Genomic DNA, 22,415 nt, shown 5'->3' on the forward strand with positions numbered 1-22,415 from the left:
TGTGTATGAGGGTGATGTAATGCAGCATAGTCTGTGTATGAGGGTGATGTAGTGCAGTATAGTGTGTGTATGAGGGTGATTTAGTGCAGCATAGTGTGTGTATGAGGGTGATACAGTGCAGCATAGTGTGTGTATGAGGGTGATGTAGTGCAGCATTGTGTGTATGAGGGTGCTGTAGTGCAGCATAGTGTGTGTATGAGGGTGTTGTAGTGCAGCTTAGTGTGTGTATATGATGGTGTTGTAGTGCAGCATAGTGTGTGCATGAGGGTGATGTAGTGCAGCATTGTGTGTGTATGAGGGTGCTGTAGGGCAGCATAGTGTGTGTATGAGGGTGATGTAGTGCAGCATAGTCTGTGTATGAGGGTGATGTAGTGCAGCATAGTGTGTGTATGAGGGTGATGTAATGCAGCATAGTCTGTGTATGAGGGTGATGTAATGCAGCATAGTCTGTGTATGAGGGTGATGTAGTGCAGCATAGTGTGTGTATGAGGGTGATGTAGTGCAGCATAGTGTGTGTATGAGGGTGATGTAATGCAGCATAATGTGTGTGGTATGAGGGTGATGTAGTGCAGCATTGTGTGTATGAGGGTGCTGTAGTGCAGCATAGTGTGTGTATGAGGGTATTGTAGTGCAGCATAGTGTGTGTATGATGGTGTTGTAGTGCAGCATAGAATGTGTATGAGGGGTGATGTAGTGCAGCATTGTGTGTGTATGAGGGTGCTGTAGGGATGTAGGGCAGCATAGTCTGTGTATGAGGGTGATGTAGTGCAGCATAGTGTGTGTATGAGGGTGATGTAATTCAGCATAGTGTGTATATAAGGGTGCTGTAGTGCAGCATCGTGTGTGTATGAGGGTGTTGTTGTCAGGCATAGTGTGTGTATGAGGATGATGTAGTGCAGCATAGTGTGTGTATGAGGGTGATGTAGTGCAGCATAGTCTGTGTATGAGGGTGATGTAGTGCAGCATAGTGTGTGTATGAGTGTGATGTAGTGCAGCATATTGTGTGTATGAGGCTGTTGTAGTGCAGCATAGTGTGTGTATGAGGGTGATGTAGTGCAGCATAGTGTGTGTATGAGGGTGATGTAGTGCAGCATAGTGTGTGTATGAGGCTGTTGTAGTGCAGCATAGTGTGTGTATGAGGGTGATGTAGTGCAACATAGTCTGTATGATGGTGATGTAGTGCAGCATAGTGTGTGTGTGTATGAGGGTGATGTAGTGCAGCACAGTGTGTGTATGAGGGTGATGTAATGCAGCATAGTCTGTGTATGAGGGTGATGTAGTGCAGCATAGTGTGTGTATGAGGGTGATGTAATTTAGCATAGTGTGTGTATGAGGGTGATGTAGTGCAGTATAGTGTGTATGAGGGTGATTTAGTGCAGCATAGTGTGTGTATGAGGGTGATACAGTGCAGCATAGTGTGTGTATGAGGGTGATGTAGTGCAGCATTGTGTGTATGAGGGTGCTCTAGTGCAGCATAGTGTGTGTATGAGGGTGTTGTAGTGCAGCTTAGTGTGTGTATGACGGTGTTGTAGTGCAGCATAGTGTGTGCATGAGGGTCATGTAGTGCAGCATTGTGTATGTATGAGGGTGCTGTAGGGCAGCATAGTGTGTGTATGAGAGTAATGTAGTGCAGCATAGTCTGTGTATGAGGGTGATGTAGTGCAGCATAGTGTGTGTATGAGGGTGATGTAATGCAGCATAGTCTGTGTATGAGGGTGATGTAGTGCAGCATAGTGTGTGCATGAGGGTGATGTAGTGCAGCAGTTTGTGTGTATGAGTGTGCTGTAGTGCAGCATAGTCTGTGTATGAGGGTGATGTAGTGCAGCATAGTGTGTGTATGAAAGTGATGTAATGCAGCATAGTCTGTATATGAGGGTGATGTAGTGCAGCATAGTGTGTGTATGAGGGTGATGTAGTGCAGCAGTTTGTGTGTATGAGGGTGCTGTAGTGCAGCATAGTGTGTGTATGAGGGTGTTGTAGTGCAGCATAGTGTGTGTATGACGGTGTTGTGGTGCAGCATAGTGTGTGTATGAGAATGATGTAGTGCAGCATAGTTTGTGTATGAGGGTGATGTAGTGCAGCATAGTATGTGTATGAGGGTGATGTAATGCAGCATAGTGTGTGTATAAGGGTGATGTAGTGCAGCATAGTGTGTGTATGAGGGTGATGTAGTGCAGCATAGTCTGTGTATGAGGGTGATGTAGTGCAGCATAGTCTGTGTATGAGGGTGATGTAGTGCAGCATAGTGTGTGTGTGAGGGTGATGTAGTGCAGCAGTTTGTGTGTATGAGTGTGTTGTAGTGCAGCATAGTGTGTGTATGAGGGTGATGTAGTGCAGAAGTTTGTGTGTATGAGTGTGCTGTAGTGCAACATAGTGTGTGTATGAGGGTGATGTAGTGCAGCATAGTCTGTGTATGACGGTGATGTAATGCAGCATAGTCTGTGTATGAGGGTGATGTAGTGCAGCATAGTGTGTGTATGATGGTGTTGTAGTGCAGCATAGAGTGTGTATGAGGGGTGATGTAGTGCAGCATTGTGTGTATGAGGGTGCTGTAGGGATGTAGGGCAGCATAGTGTGTGTATGAGGGTGATGTAATGCAGCATAGTGTGTGTATGAGGGTGATACAGTGCAGCATAGTGTGTGTATGAGGGTGATGTAGTGCAGCATTGTGTGTATGAGGGTGCTGTAGTGCAGCATAGTGTGTGTATGAGGATGTTGTAGTGCAGCATAGTGTGTGTATGACTGTGTTTTAGTGCAGCATAGTGTGTGTATGAGGGTGATGTAGTGCAGCATTGTGTATGTATGAGGGTGCTGTAGTGCAGCATAGTGTGTGTATGAGGGTGATGTAGTGCAGCATAGTCTGTGTATGAGGGTGATGTAGTGCAGCATAGTGTGTGTATGAGGGTGATGTAATGCAGCATAGTCTGTATATGAGGGTGATGTAGTGCAGCATAGTGTGTGTATGAGGGTGATGTAGTGCAGCAGTTTGTGTGTATGAGGGTTCTGTAGTGCAGCATAGTGTGTGTATGAGGATGTTGTAGTGCAGCATAGTGTGTGTATGACTGTGTTTTAGTGCAGCATAGTGTGTGTATGAGGGTGATGTAGTGCAGCATTGTGTATGTATGAGGGTGCTGTAGTGCAGCATAGTGTGTGTATGAGGGTGATGTAGTGCAGCATAGTCTGTGTATGAGGGTGATGTAGTGCAGCATAGTGTGTGTATGAGGGTGATGTAATGCAGCATAGTGTGTGTATGAGGGTGATGTAGTGCAGCAGTTTGTGTGTATGAGGGTTCTGTAGTGCAGCATAGTGTGTGTATGAGGGTGTTGTAGTGCAGCATAATGTGTGTATGACGGTGTTGTAGTGCAGCATAGTGTGTGTATGAGAATGATGTAGTGCAGCATAGTTTGTGTATGAGGGTGATGTAGTGCAGCATAGTCTGTGTATGAGGGTGATGTAATGCAGCTTAGTGTGTGTATAAGGGTGATGTAGTGCAGCATAGTGTGTGCATGAGGGTGATGTAGTGCAGCATAGTCTGTGTATGAGGGTGATGTAGTGCAGCATAGTGTGTGTATGAGGGTGATGTAGTGCAGCATAGTGTGTGTGTATGAGGGTGATGTAGTGCAGCATAGTCTGTGTATGAGGGTGATGTAGTGCAGCATAGTGTGTGTATGAGGGTGATGTAGTGCAGCATAGCGTGTGTGTATGAGGGTGATGTAGTGCAGCATAGTCTGTGTATGAGAATGATGTAGTGCAGCATAGTTTGTGTATGAGGGTGATGTAGTGCAGCATAGTGTGTGTATGAGGGTGATGTAGTGCAGCATAGTGTGTGTGTATGAGGGTGATGTAGTGCAGCATAGTCTGTGTATGAGGGTGATGTAGTGCAGCATAGTCTGTGTATGAGGGTGATGTAATGCAGCATAGTGTGTGTATGAGGGTGATGTAGTGCAGCATAGTGTGTGTATGAGGGTAATGTAGTGCAGCATAGTGTGTGTATGAGGGTAATGTAGTGCAGCATAGTGTGTGTATGAGGGTAATGTAGTGCAGCATAGTGTGTATGAGGGTGATGTAGTGCAGCATAGTGTGTGTATGAGAATGATGTAGTGCAGCATAGTTTGTGTATGAGGGTGATGTAGTGCAGCATAGTCTGTTTATGAGGGTGATGTAGTGCAGCATTGTCTGTGTATGAGGGTGATGTAGTGCAGCACAGTGTGTGTGAGGGTGATGTAGTGCAGCAGTTTGTGTGTATGAGTGTGTTGTAGTGCAGCATTTTGTGTGTATGAGGGTGTTATAGTGCAGCATAGTGTGTGTGTGTGTGTGTGTGTGTGTGTGTGTGTGTGTGTGTGTGTGTGTGTGTGTGTGTGTGTGTGATGTAGTGCAGCAGTTTGTGTGTATGAGTGTGTTGTAGTGCAGCATAGTGTGTGTATGAGGGTGATGTAGTTCAGCATAGTGTGTGTATGAGGGTGATGTAGTGCAGGATAGTGTGTGTGAGGGTGATGTAGTGCAGCAGTTTGTGTGTATGAGGGTGATGTAGTGCAGGATAGTGTGTGTATGAGGGTGATGTAGTGCAGCAGTTTGTGTGTATGAGTGTGATGTAGTGCAGCAGTTTGTGTGTATGAGTGTGATGTAGTGCAGGATAGTGTGTGTATGAGGGTGATGTAGTGCAGGATAGTGTGTGTATGAGGGTGATGTAGTGCAGCAGTTTGTGTGTATGAGTGTGATGTAGTGCAGGATAGTGTGTGTATGAGTGTGATGTAGTGCAGGATAGTGTGTGTATGAGTGTGATGTAGTGCAGGATAGTGTGTGTATGAGTGTGATGTAGTGCAGGATAGTGTGTGTATGAGTGTGATGTAGTGCAGGATAGTGTGTGTATGAGTGTGATGTAGTGCAGGATAGTGTGTGTATGAGTGTGATGTAGTGCAGGATAGTGTGTGTATGAGTGTGATGTAGTGCAGGATAGTGTGTGTATGAGTGTGATGTAGTGCAGGATAGTGTGTGTATGAGTGTGATGTAGTGCAGGATAGTGTGTGTAGGAGTATGTTGTAGTGTAGTGTGTGTGACTGTCTCGCCTTGTGTGTGTGATAGTCTCGCTGTTTGTGCGTAGCAGTCTCGCTCTTTGTGTGACAGTCTCGCTCTGTCCTAGAGAGGTTCCAGCTATGGTTCTCTGATGACAGCCCATGGAAAATATCAGATATTCGCCAATACTGGACACTTTAAGGTGACGTTTCTACTGTGTGTCACTGTCTTTCCCTCTCACTCTGTCCTGTATCTTCCCCGTGTCAGTAATGTCTGTCTCGCATTCTCATTACCTCTCTATGGGGCCTTTTTATTAAGTGTCTTATACAGCAGGGTATATCATGTCACTGTACGTTATCTCATCGCTGAGACGCCATCTTATCTAATACTCCGGCCCAGCTACAGATATCTAAGAATGTGTCTGTCTCGCTCTCAGTATCTCACTGTACGTGTCTGTCTCGCTCTCAGTATCTCAGTGTGCGTGTCTGTCTCACTCACTCTCAGTATCTCTCAGTGTGCGTGTCTGTCTCGCTCTCAGTATCTCAGTGTGCGTGTCTGTCTCGCTCTCAGTATCTCAGTGTGCGTGTCTGTCTCACTCTCAGTATCTCTCTCAGTGTGCGTGTCTGTCTCGCTCTCAGTATCTCTCTCAGTGTGCGTGTCTGTCTCGCTCTCAGTATCTCTGTGTGCGTGTCAGTCTCACTCTCAGTATCTCTCTCAGTGTGCGTGTCTGTCTCGCTCTCAGTATCTCAGTGTGCGTGTAAGTCTCACTCTCAGTATCTCGGTGTGCGTGTCTGTCTCGCTCTCAGTATCTCAGTGTGCGTGTCTGTCTCGCTCTCAGTATCTCAGTGTGCGTGTCTGTCTCGCTCTCAGTATCTCAGTGTGCGTGTCAGTCTCACTCTCAGTATCTCGGTGTGCGTGTCTGTCTCGCTCTCAGTATCTCTCTCAGTGTGCGTGTCTGTCTCACTCTCAGTATCTCTCTCAGTGTGCGTGTCAGTCTCACTCTCAGTGTCTGTCTCGCTCTCAGTATCTCAGTGTGCGTGTCAGTCTCACTCTCAGTATCTCAGTGTGCGTGTCTGTCTCGCTCTCAGTATCTCTCTCAGTGTGCGTGTCTGTCTCACTCTCAGTATCTCTCAGTGTGCGTGTCTGTCTCACTCTCAGTATCTCTCAGTGTGCGTGTCTGTCTTACTCTCAGTATCTCTCAGTGTGTGTGTCTGTCTCACTCTCAGTATCTCTCAGTGTGTGTGTCTGTCTCACTCTCAGTATCTCAGTGTGCGTGTCTGTCTCGCTCTCAGTATCTCTCTCAGTGTGCGTGTCTGTCTCGCTCTCAGTATCTCTCAGTGTGTGTGTCTGTCTCACTCTCAGTATCTCTCAGTGTGCGTGTCTGTCTCACTCTCAGTATCTCTCTCAGTGTGCGTGTCTGTCTCGCTCTCAGTATCTCTCAGTGTGTGTGTCTGTCTCACTCTCAGTATCTCTCAGTGTGCGTGTCTGTCTCACTCTCAGTATCTCTCAGTGTACGTGTCTGTCTCGCTCTCAGTGTGTGTGTCTGTCTCACTCTCAGTATCTCTCAGTGTGCGTGTCTGTCTCACTCTCAGTATCTCTCTCAGTGTGCGTGTCTGTCTCACTCTCAGTATCTCTCAGTGTGTGTGTCTGTCTCACTCTCAGTATCTCTCAGTGTTCGTGTCTGTCTCACTCTCAGTATCTCTCAGTGTGCGTGTCTGTCTCGCTATCAGTATCTCTCAGTGTGCGTGTCTGTCTCATTCTCAGTATCTCTCTCAGTGTGCGTGTCTGTCTCGCTCTCAGTATCTCTCAGTGTGCGTGTTTGTCTCGCTCTCAGTATCTCTCTCAGTGTACGTGTCTGTCTCGCTCTCAGTATCTCTGTGTGTGTTTCTGTCTCGCTCTCAGTATCTCTCAGTGTGTGTGTCTGTCTCACTCTCAGTATCTCTCAGTGTGTGTGTCTGTCTCACTCTCAGTATCTCTCAGTGTGCGTGTCTGTCTCACTCTCAGTATCTCTCTCAGTGTACGTGTCTGTCTCACTCTCAGTATCTCTCTCAGTGTACGTGTCTGTCTCACTCTCAGTATCTCTCAGTGTGCGTGTCTGTCTCGCTCTCAGTATCTCAGTGTGCGTGTCTGTCTCACTCTCAGTATCTCTCTCAGTGTACGTGTCTGTCTCACTCTCAGTATCTCTCAGTGTGCGTGTCTGTCTCGCTCTCAGTATCTCAGTGTGCGTGTCAGTCTCACTCTCAGTATCTCGGTGTGCGTGTCTGTCTCGCTCTCAGTATCTCTCTCAGTGTGCGTCTGTCTCGCTCTCAGTATCTCTCTCAGTGTGCGTGTCTGTCTCACTCTCAGTATCTCTCTCAGTGTGCGTGTCAGTCTCACTCTCAGTGTCTGTCTCGCTCTCAGTATCTCAGTGTGCGTGTCAGTCTCACTCTCAGTATCTCAGAGTGCGTGTCTGTCTCGCTCTCAGTATCTCTCTCAGTGTGCGTGTCTGTCTCGCTCTCAGTATCTCTGTGTGTGTGTCTGTCTCACTCTCAGTATCTCTCTCAGTGTGCGTGTCTGTCTCGCTCTCAGTATCTCTCAGTGTGTGTGTCTGTCTCACTCTCAGTATCTCTCAGTGTGCGTGTCTGTCTCACTCTCAGTATCTCTCTCAGTGTGCGTGTCTGTCTCGCTCTCAGTATCTCTCAGTGTGTGTGTCTGTCTCACTCTCAGTATCTCTCAGTGTGCATGTCTGTCTCACTCTCAGTATCTCTCAGTGTGCGTGTCTGTCTCGCTCTCAGAATCTCAATGTGCGTGTCTGTCTCGCTATCAGTATCTCTCTCAGTGTGCGTGTCTGTCTCATTCTCAGTATCTCTCTCAGTGTGCGTGTCTGTTTCGCTTTCAGTATCTCTCAGTGTGCGTGTCTGTCTCGCTCTCAGTATCTCTCAGTGTGCGTGTCTGTCTCGCTCTCAGTATCTCTCAGTGTACGTGTCTGTCTCGCTCTCAGTATATCTCAGTGTGCGTGTCTGTCTCACTCTCAGTATCTCTCAGTGTGTGTGTCTGTCTCACTCTCAGTATCTCTCAGTGTGCGTGTCTGTCTCACTCTCAGTATCTCTCTCAGTGTACGTGTCTGTCTCACTCTCAGTATCTCTCTCAGTGTACGTGTCTGTCTCACTCTCAGTATCTCTCAGTGTGCGTGTCTGTCTCGCTCTCAGTATCTCTCAGTGTGTGTGTCTGTCTCACTCTCAGTATCTCTCAGTGTGCGTGTCTGTCTCACTCTCAGTATCTCTCAGTGTGTGTGTCTGTCTCACTCTCAGTATCTCTCAGTGTGCGTGTCTGTCTCACTCTCAGTATCTCTCAGTGTGTGTGTCTGTCTCACTCTCAGTATCTCTCAGTGTGCGTGTCTGTCTCACTCTCAGTATCTCTCAGTGTGTGTGTCTGTCTCACTCTCAGTATCTCTCAGTGTGCGTGTCTGTCTCACTCTCAGTATCTCTCTCAGTGTACGTGTCTGTCTCACTCTCAGTATCTCTCTCAGTGTACGTTTCTGTCTCACTCTCAGTATCTCTCAGTGTGCGTGTCTGTCTCGCTCTCAGTATCTCTCAGTGTGTGTTTCTGTCTCGCTCTCAGTATCTCTCCGTGTGCGTGTCTGTCTCGCTCTCAGTATCTCTCAGTGTGTGTGTCTGTCTCGCTCTCAGTATCTCTCAGTGTACGTGTCTGTCTCGCTCTCAGTATCTCTCAGTGTGCGTGTCTGTCTCGCTCTCAGTATCTCTCAGTGTGCGTGTCTGTATCACTCTTAGTATCTCTCTCAGTGTACGTGTCTGTCTCACTCTCAGTATCTCTCTCAGTGTACGTGTCTGTCTCACTCTCAGTATCTCTCTCAGTGTACGTGTCTGTCTCACTCTCAGTATCTCTCAGTGTGCGTGTCTGTCTCGCTCTCAGTATCTCTCAGTGTGTGTGTCTGTCTCGCTCTCAGTATCTCTCAGTGTGCGTGTCTGTCTCACTCTCAGTATCTCTTTCAGTGTACGTTTCTGTCTCACTCTCAGTATCTCTCAGTGTGCGTGTCTGTCTCACTCTCAGTATCTCTCAGTGTGCGTGTCTGTCTCACTCTCAGTATCTCTCAGTGTGCGTGTCTGTCTCGCTCTCAGTATCTCTCAGTGTACGTGTCTGTCTCGCTCTCAGTATCTCTCAGTGTGCGTGTCTGTCTCCCTCTCAGTATCTCTCAGTGTGCGTGTCTGTCTCACTCTCAGTATCTCTCTCAGTGTACGTGTCTGTCTCACTCTCAGTATCTCTCTCAGTGTACGTGTCTGTCTCACTCTCAGTATCTCTCAGTGTGTGTGTCTGTCTCACTCTCAGTATCTCTCAGTGTGCGTGTCTGTCTCTCAGTATCTCTCAGTGTGTGTGTGTCTGTCTCACTCTCAGTATCTCTCAGTGTGTGTGTCTGTCTCACTCTCAGTATCTCTCAGTGTGCGTGTCTGTCTCTCAGTATCTCTCAGTGTGTGTGTCTGTCTCACTCTCAGTATCTCTCAGTGTGCGTGTCTGTCTCGCTCTCAGTATCTCTCAGTGTGTGTGTGTCTGTCTCACTCTCAGTATCTCTCAGTGTGTGCGTGTCTGTCTCACTCTCAGTATCTCTCAGTGTGTGCGTGTCTGTCTCACTCTCAGTATCTCTCAGTGTGCGTGTCTGTCTCACTCTCAGTATCTCTCAGTGTGCGTGTCTGTCTCGCTCTCAGTGTGCGTGTCTGTCTTACTCTCAGTATCTCTCTCAGTGTACGTGTCTGTCTTACTCTCAGTATCTCAGTGTACGTGTCTGTCTCACTCTCAGTATCTCTCTCAGTGTACGTGTCTGTCTCACTCTCAGTATCTCTCAGTGTGCGTGTCTGTCTCGCTCTCAGTATCTTTCAGTGTGCGTGTCTGTCTCGCTCTCAGTATCTCTCAGTGTGCGTGTCTGTCTCGCTCTCAGTATCTCTCAGTGTGTGCGTGTCTGTCTCACTCTCAGTATCTCTCAGTGTGCGTGTCTGTCTCGCTCTCAGTATCTCTCAGTGTGTGTGTGTCTGTCTCGCTCTCAGTATCTCTCAGTGTGTGCGTGTCTGTCTCACTCTCAGTATCTCTCAGTGTGTGCGTGTCTGTCTCACTCTCAGTATCTCTCAGTGTGCGTGTCTGTCTCACTCTCAGTATCTCTCAGTGTGCGTGTCTGTCTCGCTCTCAGTATCTCTCAGTGTGCGTGTCTGTCTTACTCTCCGTATCTTTCTCAGTGTACGTGTCTGTCTCACTCTCAGTATCTCTCAGTGTGGGTGTCTGTCTCACTCAGTATCTCTCAGTGTGCGTGTCTGTCTCACTCTCAGTATCTCTCAGTGTGCATGTCTGTCTCACTCTCAGTATCTCTCAGTGTGCTTGTCTGTCTCGCTCTCAGTATCTCTCAGTGTGCGTGTCTGTCTCGCTCTCAGTATCTCTCAGTGTGCGCGTCTGTCTCACTCTCAGTATCTCTCAGTGTGCGTGTCTGTCTCACTCTCAGTATCTCTCAGTGTGCGTGTCTGTGCGTGACTATGTTTCTTCAGCCAATCAGGGAGCGCCACGTTGTAGCACCCTCCTGATCGGCTGTGTGCTCCTGTACTGTCTGACAGGCGGCACACGGCAGTGTTACAATGTAGCGCCTATGCGCTCCATTGTAACCAATGGTGGGAACTTTCAGGTCAGCAGTTGACCGAAAGTGACCTCACCGCTGAGCAGAAAGTTCCCACCATTTTTCAAACCCAGCCTGTGACATGACAGTTAGGAGCTGATTGGCTGGTACTTTATCTCCATCCACTTGATCTAGGTTCAAGGCTTAGTAAATAGATCCCTTAGTATCTATCTCTCTCTCTGTCTGTCTCTGTGTTTCAGTATGTCTGTTATGTATACAGTATGTCTCTCTGTCTGTCTCAGTATGTCTGTTATGTATATGTCTCTCTCTCTGTCTCAGTATGTCTGTTATGTATATGTCGCTCTCTCTATCTCAGTATGTCTGTTATGTATATGTCTCTGTGTCTCAGTATGTCTGTTATGTATATGTCTCTCTCTCTGTCTCAGTATGTCTGTTATGTATATGTCTCTGTCTGTCTCAGTATGTCTGTTATGTATATGTCTCTGTGTCTCAGTATGTCTGTTATGTATATGTCTCTCTCTCTCTCTGTCTCAGTATGTCTGTTATGTATATGTCTCTGTGTCTCAGTATGTCTGTTATGTATATGTCTCTCTCTCTGTCTTAGTATGTCTGTTATGTATATGTCTCTGTGTCTCAGTATGTCTGTTATGTATATGTCTCTCTCTCTGTCTCAGTATGTCTGTTATGTATATGTCTCTGTGTCTCAGTATGTCTGTTATGTATATGTCTCTCTCTCTCTCTCTCAGTATGTCTGTTATGTATATGTCTCTGTGTCTCAGTATGTCTGTTATGTATATGTGTATATGTCTCTCTCTCTGTCTCAGTATGTCAGTTATGTATATGTCTCTGTGTCTCAGTATGTCTGTTATGTATATGTCTCTCTCTCTGTCTCAGTATGTCTGTTATGTATATGTCTCTCTCTCTGTCTGTCTCAGTATGTCTGTTATGTATATCTCTCTCTCTCTGTCTCAGTATGTCAGTTATGTATATGTCTCTGTCTGTCTTAGTATGTCTGTTATGTATATGTCTCTGTGTCTCAGTATGTCTGTTATGTATATGTCTCTCTCTCTCTCTCTCTCTCTCTCTCTCTCTCTCTCTGTCTCAGTATGCCTATTATGTATATGTCTCTGTGTCTCAGTATGTCTGTTATGTATATGTCTCTCTCTCTGTCTCAGTATGTCTGTTATGTATATGTCTCTGTGTCTCAGTATGTCTGTTATGTATATGTCTCTCTCTCTGTCTCAGTATGTCTGTTATGTATATGTCTCTGTGTCTCAGTATGTCTGTTATGTATATGTCTCTCTCTCTCTCTGTCTCAGTATGTCTGTTATGTATATGTCTCTGTGTCTCAGTATGTCTGTTATGTATATGTCTCTCTCTCTGTCTCAGTATGTCAGTTATGTATATGTCTCTGTGTCTCAGTATGTCTGTTATGTATATGTCTCTCTGTCTGTCTCAGTATTTCTGTTATGTATATGTCTCTGTGTCTCAGTATGTCTGTTATGTATATGTCTCTGTGTCTCAGTATGTCTGTTATGTATATGTCTCTCTCTCTGTCTCAGTATGTCTGTTATGTATATGTCTCTGTGTCTCAGTATGTCTGTTATGTATATGTCTCTCTCTCTGTCTCAGTATGTCTGTTATGTATATGTCTCTCTCTCTGTCTCAGTACGTCAGTTATGTATATGTCGCTCTCTCTGTCTCAGTATGTCAGTTATGTATATGTCTCTGTGTCTCAGTATGTCTGTTATGTATCTCTCTCTCTCTCTCTCTGTGTCTCAGTATGTCTATTATGTATATGTCTCTGTGTCTCAGTATGTCTGTTATGTATATGTCTCTCTCTCTGTCTCAGTATGTCAGTTATGTATATGTCTCTGTGTCTCAGTATGTCTGTTATGTATATGTCTCTCTCTCTCTCTCTGTGTCTCAGTATGTTTATTATGTATATGTCTCTGTGTCTCAGTATGTCTGTTATGTATATGTCTCTCTCTCTGTCTCAGTATGTCAGTTATGTATATGTCTCTGTGTCTCAGTATGTCTGTTATGTATATGTCTCTCTCTCTGTCTCAGTGTGTCTGTTATGTATATGTCTCTGTGTCTCAGTATGTCTGTTATGTATATGTCTCTCTCTCTGTCTCAGTGTGTCTGTTATGTATATGTCTCTGTGTCTCAGTATGTCTGTTATGTATATGTCTCTCTCTCTGTCTCAGTATCTGTTATGTATATGTCTCTGTGTCTCAGTATCTGTTATGTATATGTCTCTGTGTCTCAGTATGTCTGTTATGTATATGTCTCTCTCTCTCTGTCTCAGTATGTCTGTTATGTATATGTCTCTCTCTCTCTCTCTGTGTCTCAGTATGTCTATTATGTATATGTCTCTGTGTCTCAGTATGTCTGTTATGTATATGTCTCTCTCTCTGTCTCAGTATGTCAGTTATGTATATGTCTCTGTGTCTCAGTATGTCTGTTATGTATATGTCTCTCTCTCTGTCTCAGTATGTCTGTTATGTATATGTCTCTCTCTCTGTCTCAGTATGTCTGTTATGTATATGTCTCTGTGTCTCAGTATGTCTGTTATGTATATGTCTCTCTCTCTCTGTCTCAGTATGTCTGTTATGTATATGTCTCTGTGTCTCAGTATGTCTGTTATGTATATGTCTCTCTCTCTGTCTCAGTATGTCAGTTATGTATATGTCTCTGTGTCTCAGTATGTTTGTTATGTATATGTCTCTCTCTCTCTGTCTCAGTATGTCTGTTATGTATATGTTTCTGTGTCTCAGTATGTCTGTTATGTATATGTCTCTCTCTGTCTCAATATGTCAGTTATGTATTTGTCTCTGTGTCTGTTTCAGTATGTCTGTTATGTATATGTCTCTGTGTCTGTCTCAGTATGTCTGTTATGTATATGTCTCACTGTCTGTCTCAGTATGTCTGTTATGTATATGTCTCTCTGTCTCAGTATGTCTGTTATGTATATGTCTCTCTCTCTCTCTCTCTCTGTCTCAGTATGTCTGTTATGTATATGTCTCTCTCTCTGTCTCAGTATGTCTGTTATGTATGTCTCTCTGTCTCAGTATGTCTGTTATGTATATGTCTCTCTGTCTCAGTATGTTTGTTATGTATATGTCTCTCTGTCTCAGTATGTCTGTTATGTATATGTCTCTCTCTCTCTCTGTGTCTCAGTATGTCTATTATGTATATGTCTCTGTGTCTCAGTATGTCTGTTATGTATATGTCTCTCTCTCTCTGTCTCAGTATGTCTGTTATGTATATGTCTCTCTGTCTCAGTATGTCTGTTATGTATATGTCTCTGTGTCTGTTTCAGTATGTCTGTTATGTATATGTCTCTCTGTCTGTCTAAGTATGTCTGTTATGTATATGTCTCTGACTCAGTATGTCTGTTATGTATATGTCTGTCTCAGTATGTCTGTTATGTATATGTCATTCTGTCTGTCTCAGTATTTCTGTTATGTATATGCCTCTCTGTCTCAGTATGTCTGTTATGTATATGTCTCTGTCTGTCTCAGTATGTCTCTTATGTATATGTCTCTCTGTCTCAGTATGTCTGTTTTGTATATGTCTCTCTGTCTCAGTATGTCTGTTTTGTATATGTCTCTCTGTCTCAGTATGTCTGTTATGTATATGTCTCTCTGTATCAGTATGTCTGTTATGTATATGTCTGTCTCAGTATGTCTGTAATGTATATGTCTCTCTGTTTCAGTATGTCTGTTATGTATATGTCTCTCTGTCTGTCTCAGTATTTCTGTTATGTATATGCCTCTCTGTCTCAGTATGTCTGTTATGTATATGTCTCTGTGTCTGTCTCAGTATGTTTCTTATGTATATGTCTCTCTGTCTCAGTATGTCTGTTATGTATATGTCTCTCTGTCTGTCTCAGTATGTCTGTTATGTATATGCCTCTCTGTCTCAGTATGTCTGTTATGTATATGTCTCTCTGTCTGTCTCAGTATGTCTGTTATGTATATGTCTCTCTGTCTCAGTATATCTGTTATGTATATGTGTCTCTCTCTCTCTCTGTCTCAGTATGTCTGTTTATGTATATGTCTCTGTGTCTGTTACAGTATGCCTGTTATGTATATGTCTCTCTGTCTGTCTCAGTATGTCTGTTATGTATATGTCTCTGTGTCTGTCTCTGTGTCTCAGTATGTCTGTTATGTATATGTCTCTCTGTATCAGTATGTCTGTTATGTATATGTCTCTCTGTCTCAGTATGTCTGTTATGTATATGTCTCTCTGTCTCAGTATTTCTGTTATGTATATGCCTCTCTGTCTCAGTATGTCTGTTATGTATATGTCTCTGTGTCTATCTCTCTGTCTCAGTATGTCTGTTATGTATATGTCTCTGTGTCTGTCTCTGTATGTCTGTTATGTATATGTCTCTCTGTCTCAGTATGTCTGTTAGGTATATGCCTCTCTGTCTCAGTATGTCTGTTATGTATATGTCTCTGTGTCTCAGTATGTCTTTTATGTATATGTCTCTGTGTCTGTCTCAGTATGTCTCTTATGTATATGTCTCTCTGTCTCAGTATGTCTGTTATGTATATGTCTCTCTGTCTCAGTATGTCTGTTATATATATGTCTCCGTCTGTCTCAGTATGTCTGTTATGTATATGTCTCTATGTCTGTCTCAGTATGTCTGTTATATATATGCCTCTCTGTCTCAGTATGTCTGTTATGTATATGTCTCTGTGTCTCAGTATGTCTGTTATGTATATGTCTCTCTGTCTCAGTATGTCTGTAATGTATATGTCTCTGTTTCAGTATGTCTGTTATGTATATGTCTCTCTGTCTGTCTCAGTATTTCTGTTATGTATATGCCTCTCTGTCTCAGTATGTCTGTTATGTATATGTCTCTGTGTCTGTCTCAGTATGTCTCTTATGTATATGTCTCTCTGTCTCAGTATGTCTGTTATGTATATGTCTCTCTGTCTGTCTCAGTATGTCTGTTATGTATATGCCTCTCTGTCTCAGTATGTCTGTTATGTATATGTATCTCTGTCTCCGTATATCTATTATGTATATGTGTCTCTCGCTCTCTCTCTCAGTATGTCTGTTATGTATATGTCTCTGTGTCTGTCTCTGTGTCTCAGTATGTCTGTTATGTATATGTCTCTCTGTCTCAGTATGTCTGTTATGTATGTCTCTCTGTCTCAGTATGTCTGTTATGTATATGTCTCTCTGTCTGTCTCAGTATTTCTGTTATGTATATGCCTCTGTCTCAGTATGTCTGTTATGTATATGTCTCTGTGTCTATCTCTCTGTCTCAGTATGTCTGTTATGTATATGTCTCTCTGTCTCAGTATGTCTGTTATGTATATGTCTCTGTGTCTCAGTATGTCTGTTATGTATATGTCTCTGTGTCTGTCTCAGTATGTCTGTTATGTATATGTCTCTCTGTCTCAGTATTTCTGTTAGGTATATGCCTCTCTGTCTCAGTATGTCTGCTATGTATATGTCTCTGTGTCTCAGTATGTCTGTTATGTATATGTCTCTGTGTCTGTCTCAGTATGTCCCTTATGTATATTGTGAGGAAATTGGGTTCAAAATCACTCAGTCACGGTGGTAGATGAAAAACCAACAGTGGTTTATTGACAGAATAGGTTATAACACAGCTCAGCACTCTTCTGTGATCCAATTCTACACGACAATCCCTCCTGGAGCTCCTGACAGAACATTACTTCTTAGTCAGTCTCCTGCCTCTCTCTCACTGTCTCCCGTCCCCTCTTTGCTATTATCAAACCTTTGTCTTTCCTACAATAAGGCAACACCCCCAGACAGTTTCAGAGCAACCCTATTTTCACATGCCCAGGCATGTCCCCTAGGCCACAATAGATGTTAACTAAAGTAACCTTACTTAATCTGATTGTGTGGCCTGGAATCCATTGTGTGGGGAAGAATGAGGGGGGTGTATGGCCTGACATCTGAGACTGGCTGTATCTTCCCAGACAGAGCAAATACATAGGTTATCTGATCGTCACATGGGGAAACATTATTTTACAAACTATAGCAGAATAACCAATACATTCATATATATATACATTGAAAACATAACTGTACCCTTGTAACAATAATATCATACAATATAATACAATATTGCCTAACATATAACTAATAACATATTGGCAATTGGTGAAGTCCATGTGTAGGACCAGGGCTAGGAAAGTAACCACGTGTCTTTTACCACTGAGCGACACGACGCGCCAGCTGTGTCATCACATGTCGTCACATATATGTCTCTCTGTCTCAGTATGTCTGTTATGTATATGTCTCTCTGTCTCAGTATGTCTGTTATATATATATGTCTCTGTCTGTCTCAGTATGTCTGTTATGTATATGTCTCTGTGTCTGTCTCAGTATGTCTGTTATATATATGCCTCTCTGTATCAGTATGTCTGTTATGTATATGTCTCTGTGTCTCAGTATGTCTGTTATGTATATGTATCTCTGTCTCAGTATGTCTGTTATGTATATGTCTCTGTGTCTGTCTCTGTGTCTCAGTATGTCTGTTATGTATATGTATCTCTGTCTCAGTATGTCTGTTATATATATATATGTCTCTCTGTCTGTCTCAGTATGTCTGTTATGTATATGCCTCTCTGTCTCAGTATGTCTCTTATGTATATGTCTCTCTGTCTCAGTATGTCTGTTATGTATATGTCTCTCTGTCTCAGTATGTCTGTTATATATATGTCTCCGTCTGTCTCAGTATGTCTGTTATGTATATGTCTGTGTCTGTCTCAGTATGTCTGTTATATATATGCCTCTCTGTCTCAGTATGTCTGTTATGTATATGTCTCTGTGTCTCAGTATTTCTGTTATGTATATGTATCTCTGTCTCAGTATGTCTGTTATGAATGTCTCTGTGTCTGTCTCTGTGTCTCAATATGTCTGTTATGTATATGTATCTCTGTCTCAGTATGTCTGTTATATATATGTCTCTGTGTCTGTCTCAGTATGTCTGTTATATCTATGCTTCTCTGTCTCAGTATGTCTGTTATGTATATGTCTTTGTGTCTCAGTATGTCTGTTATGTATATGTATCTCTGTCTCAGTATGTCTGTTATGTATATGGCTCTGTGTCTGTCTCTGTGTCTCAGTATGTCTGTTATGTATATGTATCTCTGTCTGTCTCAGTATGTCTGTTATGTATATGTCTCTCTGTCTCAGTATGTCTGTTGTGTAAATGTCTCTGTCTCAGTATGTCTGTTAAGTATATGTCTCTGTCTCAGTATGTCTGTTATGTATATGTCTCTCTGTCTCAGTATGTCTGTTATGTATATGTCTCTCTGTCTCAGTATGTCTGTTAAGTATATGTCTCTCTCTGTCTCAGTATGTCTATTATGTATATGTCTCTCTGTCTGTCTCAGTATGTCTGTTATGTATATGTCTCTGTCTGTCTCAGTATGTCTGTTATGTATATGTATCTCTGTCTGTCTCAGTATGTCTGTTATGTATATGTCTCTCTGTCTCAGTATGTCTGTTGTGTAAATGTCTCTGTCTCAGTATGTCTGTTAAGTATATGTCTCTCTGTCTCAGTATGTCTGTTATGTATATGTCTCTCTGTCTCAGTATGTCTGTTATGTATATGTCTGTGTCTCAGTGTGTCTGTTATGTATATGTCTCTCTGTCTCAGTATGTCTGTTAAGTATATGTCTCTCTCTGTCTCAGTATGTCTATTATGTATATGTCTCTCTGTCTGTCTCAGTATGTCTGTTATGTATATGTCTCTGTCTGTCTCAGTATGTCTGTTATGTATATGTCTCTCTGTCTGTCTCAGTATGTCTGTTATGTATATGTCTCTGTTTGTCTCAGTATGTCTGTTAAGTATATGTCTCTCTGTCTCAGTATGTCTGTTAAGTATATGTCTCTCTCTGTCTCAGTATTTCTGTTATGTATATGTCTCTCTGTCTCAGTATGTCTGTTATGTATATGTCTCTCTGTCTCAGTATGTCTGTTATGTATATGTCTCTGTGTCTCAGTTTGTCTGTTATGTATATGTCTCTCTGTCTCAGTATGTCTGTTATGTATATGTCTCTCTGTCTGTCTCAGTATGTCTGTTATGTATATGTCTCTCTGTTTGTCTCAGTATGTCTGTTATGTATATGTCTCTGTCTGTCTCAGTATGTCTGTTATGTATATGTCTCTCTGTCTGTCTCAGTATGTCTGTTAAGTATGTCTCTCTCTGTCTCAGTATGTCTGTTATGTATATGTCTCTCTGTCTCAATATGTCTGTTATGTATATGTCTCTGTCTGTCTCAGTATGTCTGTTATGTATATGTCTCTCGGTCTGTCTCAGTATTTCTGTTATGTATATGCCTCTCTGTCTCAGTATGTCTGTTATGTATATGTCTCTGTGTCTGTCTCAGTATGTCTCTTATGTATATGTCTCTCTGTCTCAGTATGTCTGTTATGTATATGTCTCTCTGTCTCAGTATGTCTGTAATGTATATGTCTCTCTGTCTCAGTATGTCTGTTATGTATATGTCTCTCTGTCTCAGTATGTCTGTTATGTATATGTCTCTCTGTTTCAGTATGTCTGTTATGTATATGCCTCTCTGTCTCAGTATGTCTGTTATGTATTTGTCTCTGTATCTGTCTCAGTATGTCTCTTATGTATATGTCTCTGTCTCAGTATGTCTGTTATGTATATGTCTCTCTGTCTGTCTCAGTATGTCTGTTATGTATATGCCTCTCTGTCTCAGTATGTCTGTTATGTATATGTCTCTCTGTCTGTCTCAGTATGTCTGTTATGTATATGTCTCTGTGTCTGTCTCAGTATGTCTGTTATGTATATGTCTCTGTGTCTGTCTCTGTGTCTCAGTATATCTGTTATGTATATGTCTCTCTGTCTCAGTATGTCTGTTATGTATATGTCTCTCTGTCTCAGTATGTCTGTTATGTATATGTCTCTCTGTCTGTCTCAGTATTTCTGTTATATATATGCCTCTCTGTCTCAGTATGTCTATTATGTATATGTCTCTGTGTCTATCTCTCTGTCTCAGTATGTCTGTTATGTATATGTCTCTCTGTCTCAGTATGTCTGTTATGTATATGTCTCTGTGTCTCAGTGTGTCTGTTATGTATATGTCTCTCTGTCTCAGTATGTCTGTTAAGTATATGTCTCTCTCTGTCTCAGTATGTCTGTTATGTATATGTCTCTCTGTCTCAATATGTCTGTTATGAATATGTCTCTCTGTCTGTCTCAGTATGTCTGTTATGTATATGTCTCTCTGTCTGTCTCAGTATGTCTGTTATGTATATGTCCCTCTGTCTGTCTCAGTATGTCTGTTATGTATTTGTCTCTCTGTTTGTCTCAGTATGTCTGTTATGTATATGTCTCTGTCTGTCTCAGTATGTCTGTTATGTATATGTCTCTCTGTCTGTCTCAGTATGTCTGTTAAGTATATGTCTCTCTGTCTCAGTATGTCTGTTAAGTATATGTCTCTCTCTGTCTCAGTATGTCTGTTAAGTATATGTCTCTCTCTGTCTCAGTATGTCTGTTATGTATATGTCTCTCTGTCTCAATATGTCTGTTATGTATATGTCTCTCTGTCTGTCTCAGTATGTCTGTTATGTATATGTCTCTCTGTCTCAGTAAGTCTGTTATGTATATGTCTCTGTGTCTATCTCTCTGTCTCAGTATGTCTGTTATGTATATGTCTCTCTGTCTCAGTATGTCTGTTATGTATATGTCTCTCTGTCTGTCTCAGTATGTATGTTATGTATATGTCTCTGTGTCTGTCTCAGTATGTCTGTTATGTCTATGTCTCTCTGTCTGTCTCAGTATGTCTGTTGTGTATATGTCTCTCTGTCTCAGTATGTATGTTATGTATATGTCTCTCTGTCTCAGTATGTCTGTTATTTATATGTCTCTGTCTGTCTCAGTATGTCTGTTATGTATATGTCTCTGTCTCAGTATGTCTGTTATGTATATGTCTCTGTCTCAGTATGTCTGTTATGTATATGTCTCTGTTTGTCTCAGTATGTCTGTTATGTATATGTGTCTCTGTCTGTCTCAGTATGTATGTTATGTATATGTCTCTCTGTGTCAATAGGTCTGTTATGTATATGTCTCTCTGTCTGTCTCAGTATGTCTGTTATGTATATGTCTCTGTGTCTGTCTCAGTATGTCTCTTATCTATATGTCTCTCTGTCTCAGTATGTCTGTTATGTATATGTCTCTCTGTCTGTCTCACTATGTCTGTTATGTATATGCCTCTCTGTCTCAGTATGTCTGTTATGTATATGTTTCTGTGCCTCAGTATGTCTGTTATGTATATGTCTCTGTGTCTATCTCTCTGTCTCAGTATGTCTGTTATGTGTATGTCTCTCTGTCTCAGTATGTCTGTTATGTATATGTCTCTGTGTCTGTCTCAGTATGTCTGTTATGTATATGTCTTTCTGTCTCAGGATGTCTGTTATGTATATGCCTCTCTGTCTCAGTATGTCTGTTATGTATATGTTTCTGTGCCTCAGTATGTCTGTTATGTATATGTCTCTGTGTCTGTCTCAGTATGTCTCTTATGTATATGTCTCTCTGTCTCAGTATGTCTGTTATGTATATGTCTCTCTGTCTTAGTATGTCTGTTATATATATGTCTCTGTCTGTCTCAGTATGTCTGTTATGTATATGTCTCTGTCTCAGTATGTCTGTTATATATATGCCTCTCTGTCTCAGTATGTCTGTAATGTATATGTCTCTGTTTCTCAGTATGTCTGTTATGTATATGTATCTCTGTCTCAGTATGTCTGTTATGTATATGTGTCTGTCTCTGTGTCTCAGTATGTCTGTTATGTACATGTATCTCTGTCTCAGTATGTCTGTTATATATATATATATATATATATATATATATATATGTCTCTCTGTCTGTCTCAGTATGTCTGTTATGTATATGCCTCTCTGTCTCAGTATGTCTGTTATGTATATGTCTCTGTGTCTCAGTATGTCTGTTATGTATATGTCTCTGTGTCTGTCTCAGTATGTCTCTTATGTATATGTCTCTCTGTCTCAGTATGTCTGTTATGTATATGTCTCTCTGTCTCAGTATGTCTGTTATGTATATGTCTCTCTGTCTCAGTATGTCTGTTATGTATATGTCTGTCTGTCTCAGTATGTCTGTTATGTATATGTCTCTGTGTCTGTCTCTGTGTCTCAGTATGTCTGTTATGTATATGTATCTCTGTCTCAGTATGTCTGTTATATATATGTCTCTGTCTGTCTCAGTATGTCTGTTATGTATATATCTCTCTGTCTCAGTATGTCTGTTATGTATATGTCTCTCTGTCTGTCTCAGTATGTCTGTTAAGTATATGTCTCTGTGTCTCAGTATGTCTGTTATGTATATGTCTCTCTGTCTCAGTATGTCTGTTATGTATATGTATCTGTGTCTCAGTGTGTCTGTTATGTATATGTCTCTCTGTCTCAGTATGTCTGTTAAGTATATGTCTCTCTCTGTCTCAGTATGTCTGTTATGTATATGTCTCTGTCTCAATATGTCTGTTATGTATATGTCTCTCTGTCTGTCTCAGTATGTCTGTTATGTATATGTCTGTCTGTCTCAGTATGTCTGTTATGTATATGTCTCTGTGTCTGTCTCAGTATGTCTATTATGTATATGTCTCTCTGTCTGTCTCAGTATGTCTGTTGTGTATATGTCTCTCTGTCTCAGTATGTATGTTATGTATATGTCTCTCTGTCTCAGTATGTCTGTTATGTATATGTCTCTCTGTCTCAAGATGTCTGTTATGTATATGTCTGTCTGTCTCA

General features: G+C 42.2%; 1 protein-coding gene across 1 annotated transcript in view; it reads left to right on the forward strand.

Moving 5' to 3' along the window:
* LOC134990257 (atrial natriuretic peptide receptor 2-like) overlaps positions 1-22,415 on the forward strand; it is a gene marked incomplete at both ends in the record, with an annotated part of 139,378 nt that overhangs the window by 98,634 nt on the left and 18,329 nt on the right. Inside the window, one exon of the mRNA XM_063950667.1 lies at positions 5,141-5,215. Within this exon, the coding sequence (XP_063806737.1) occupies positions 5,141-5,215 (75 nt within the window). The remainder of the gene's footprint in view (positions 1-5,140; positions 5,216-22,415) is intronic.

This window comes from Pseudophryne corroboree, unplaced genomic scaffold (genome assembly GCF_028390025.1).
Source record: "Pseudophryne corroboree isolate aPseCor3 unplaced genomic scaffold, aPseCor3.hap2 scaffold_1153, whole genome shotgun sequence".
In the NCBI taxonomy this organism is placed as follows: domain Eukaryota; kingdom Metazoa; phylum Chordata; class Amphibia; order Anura; family Myobatrachidae; genus Pseudophryne; species Pseudophryne corroboree.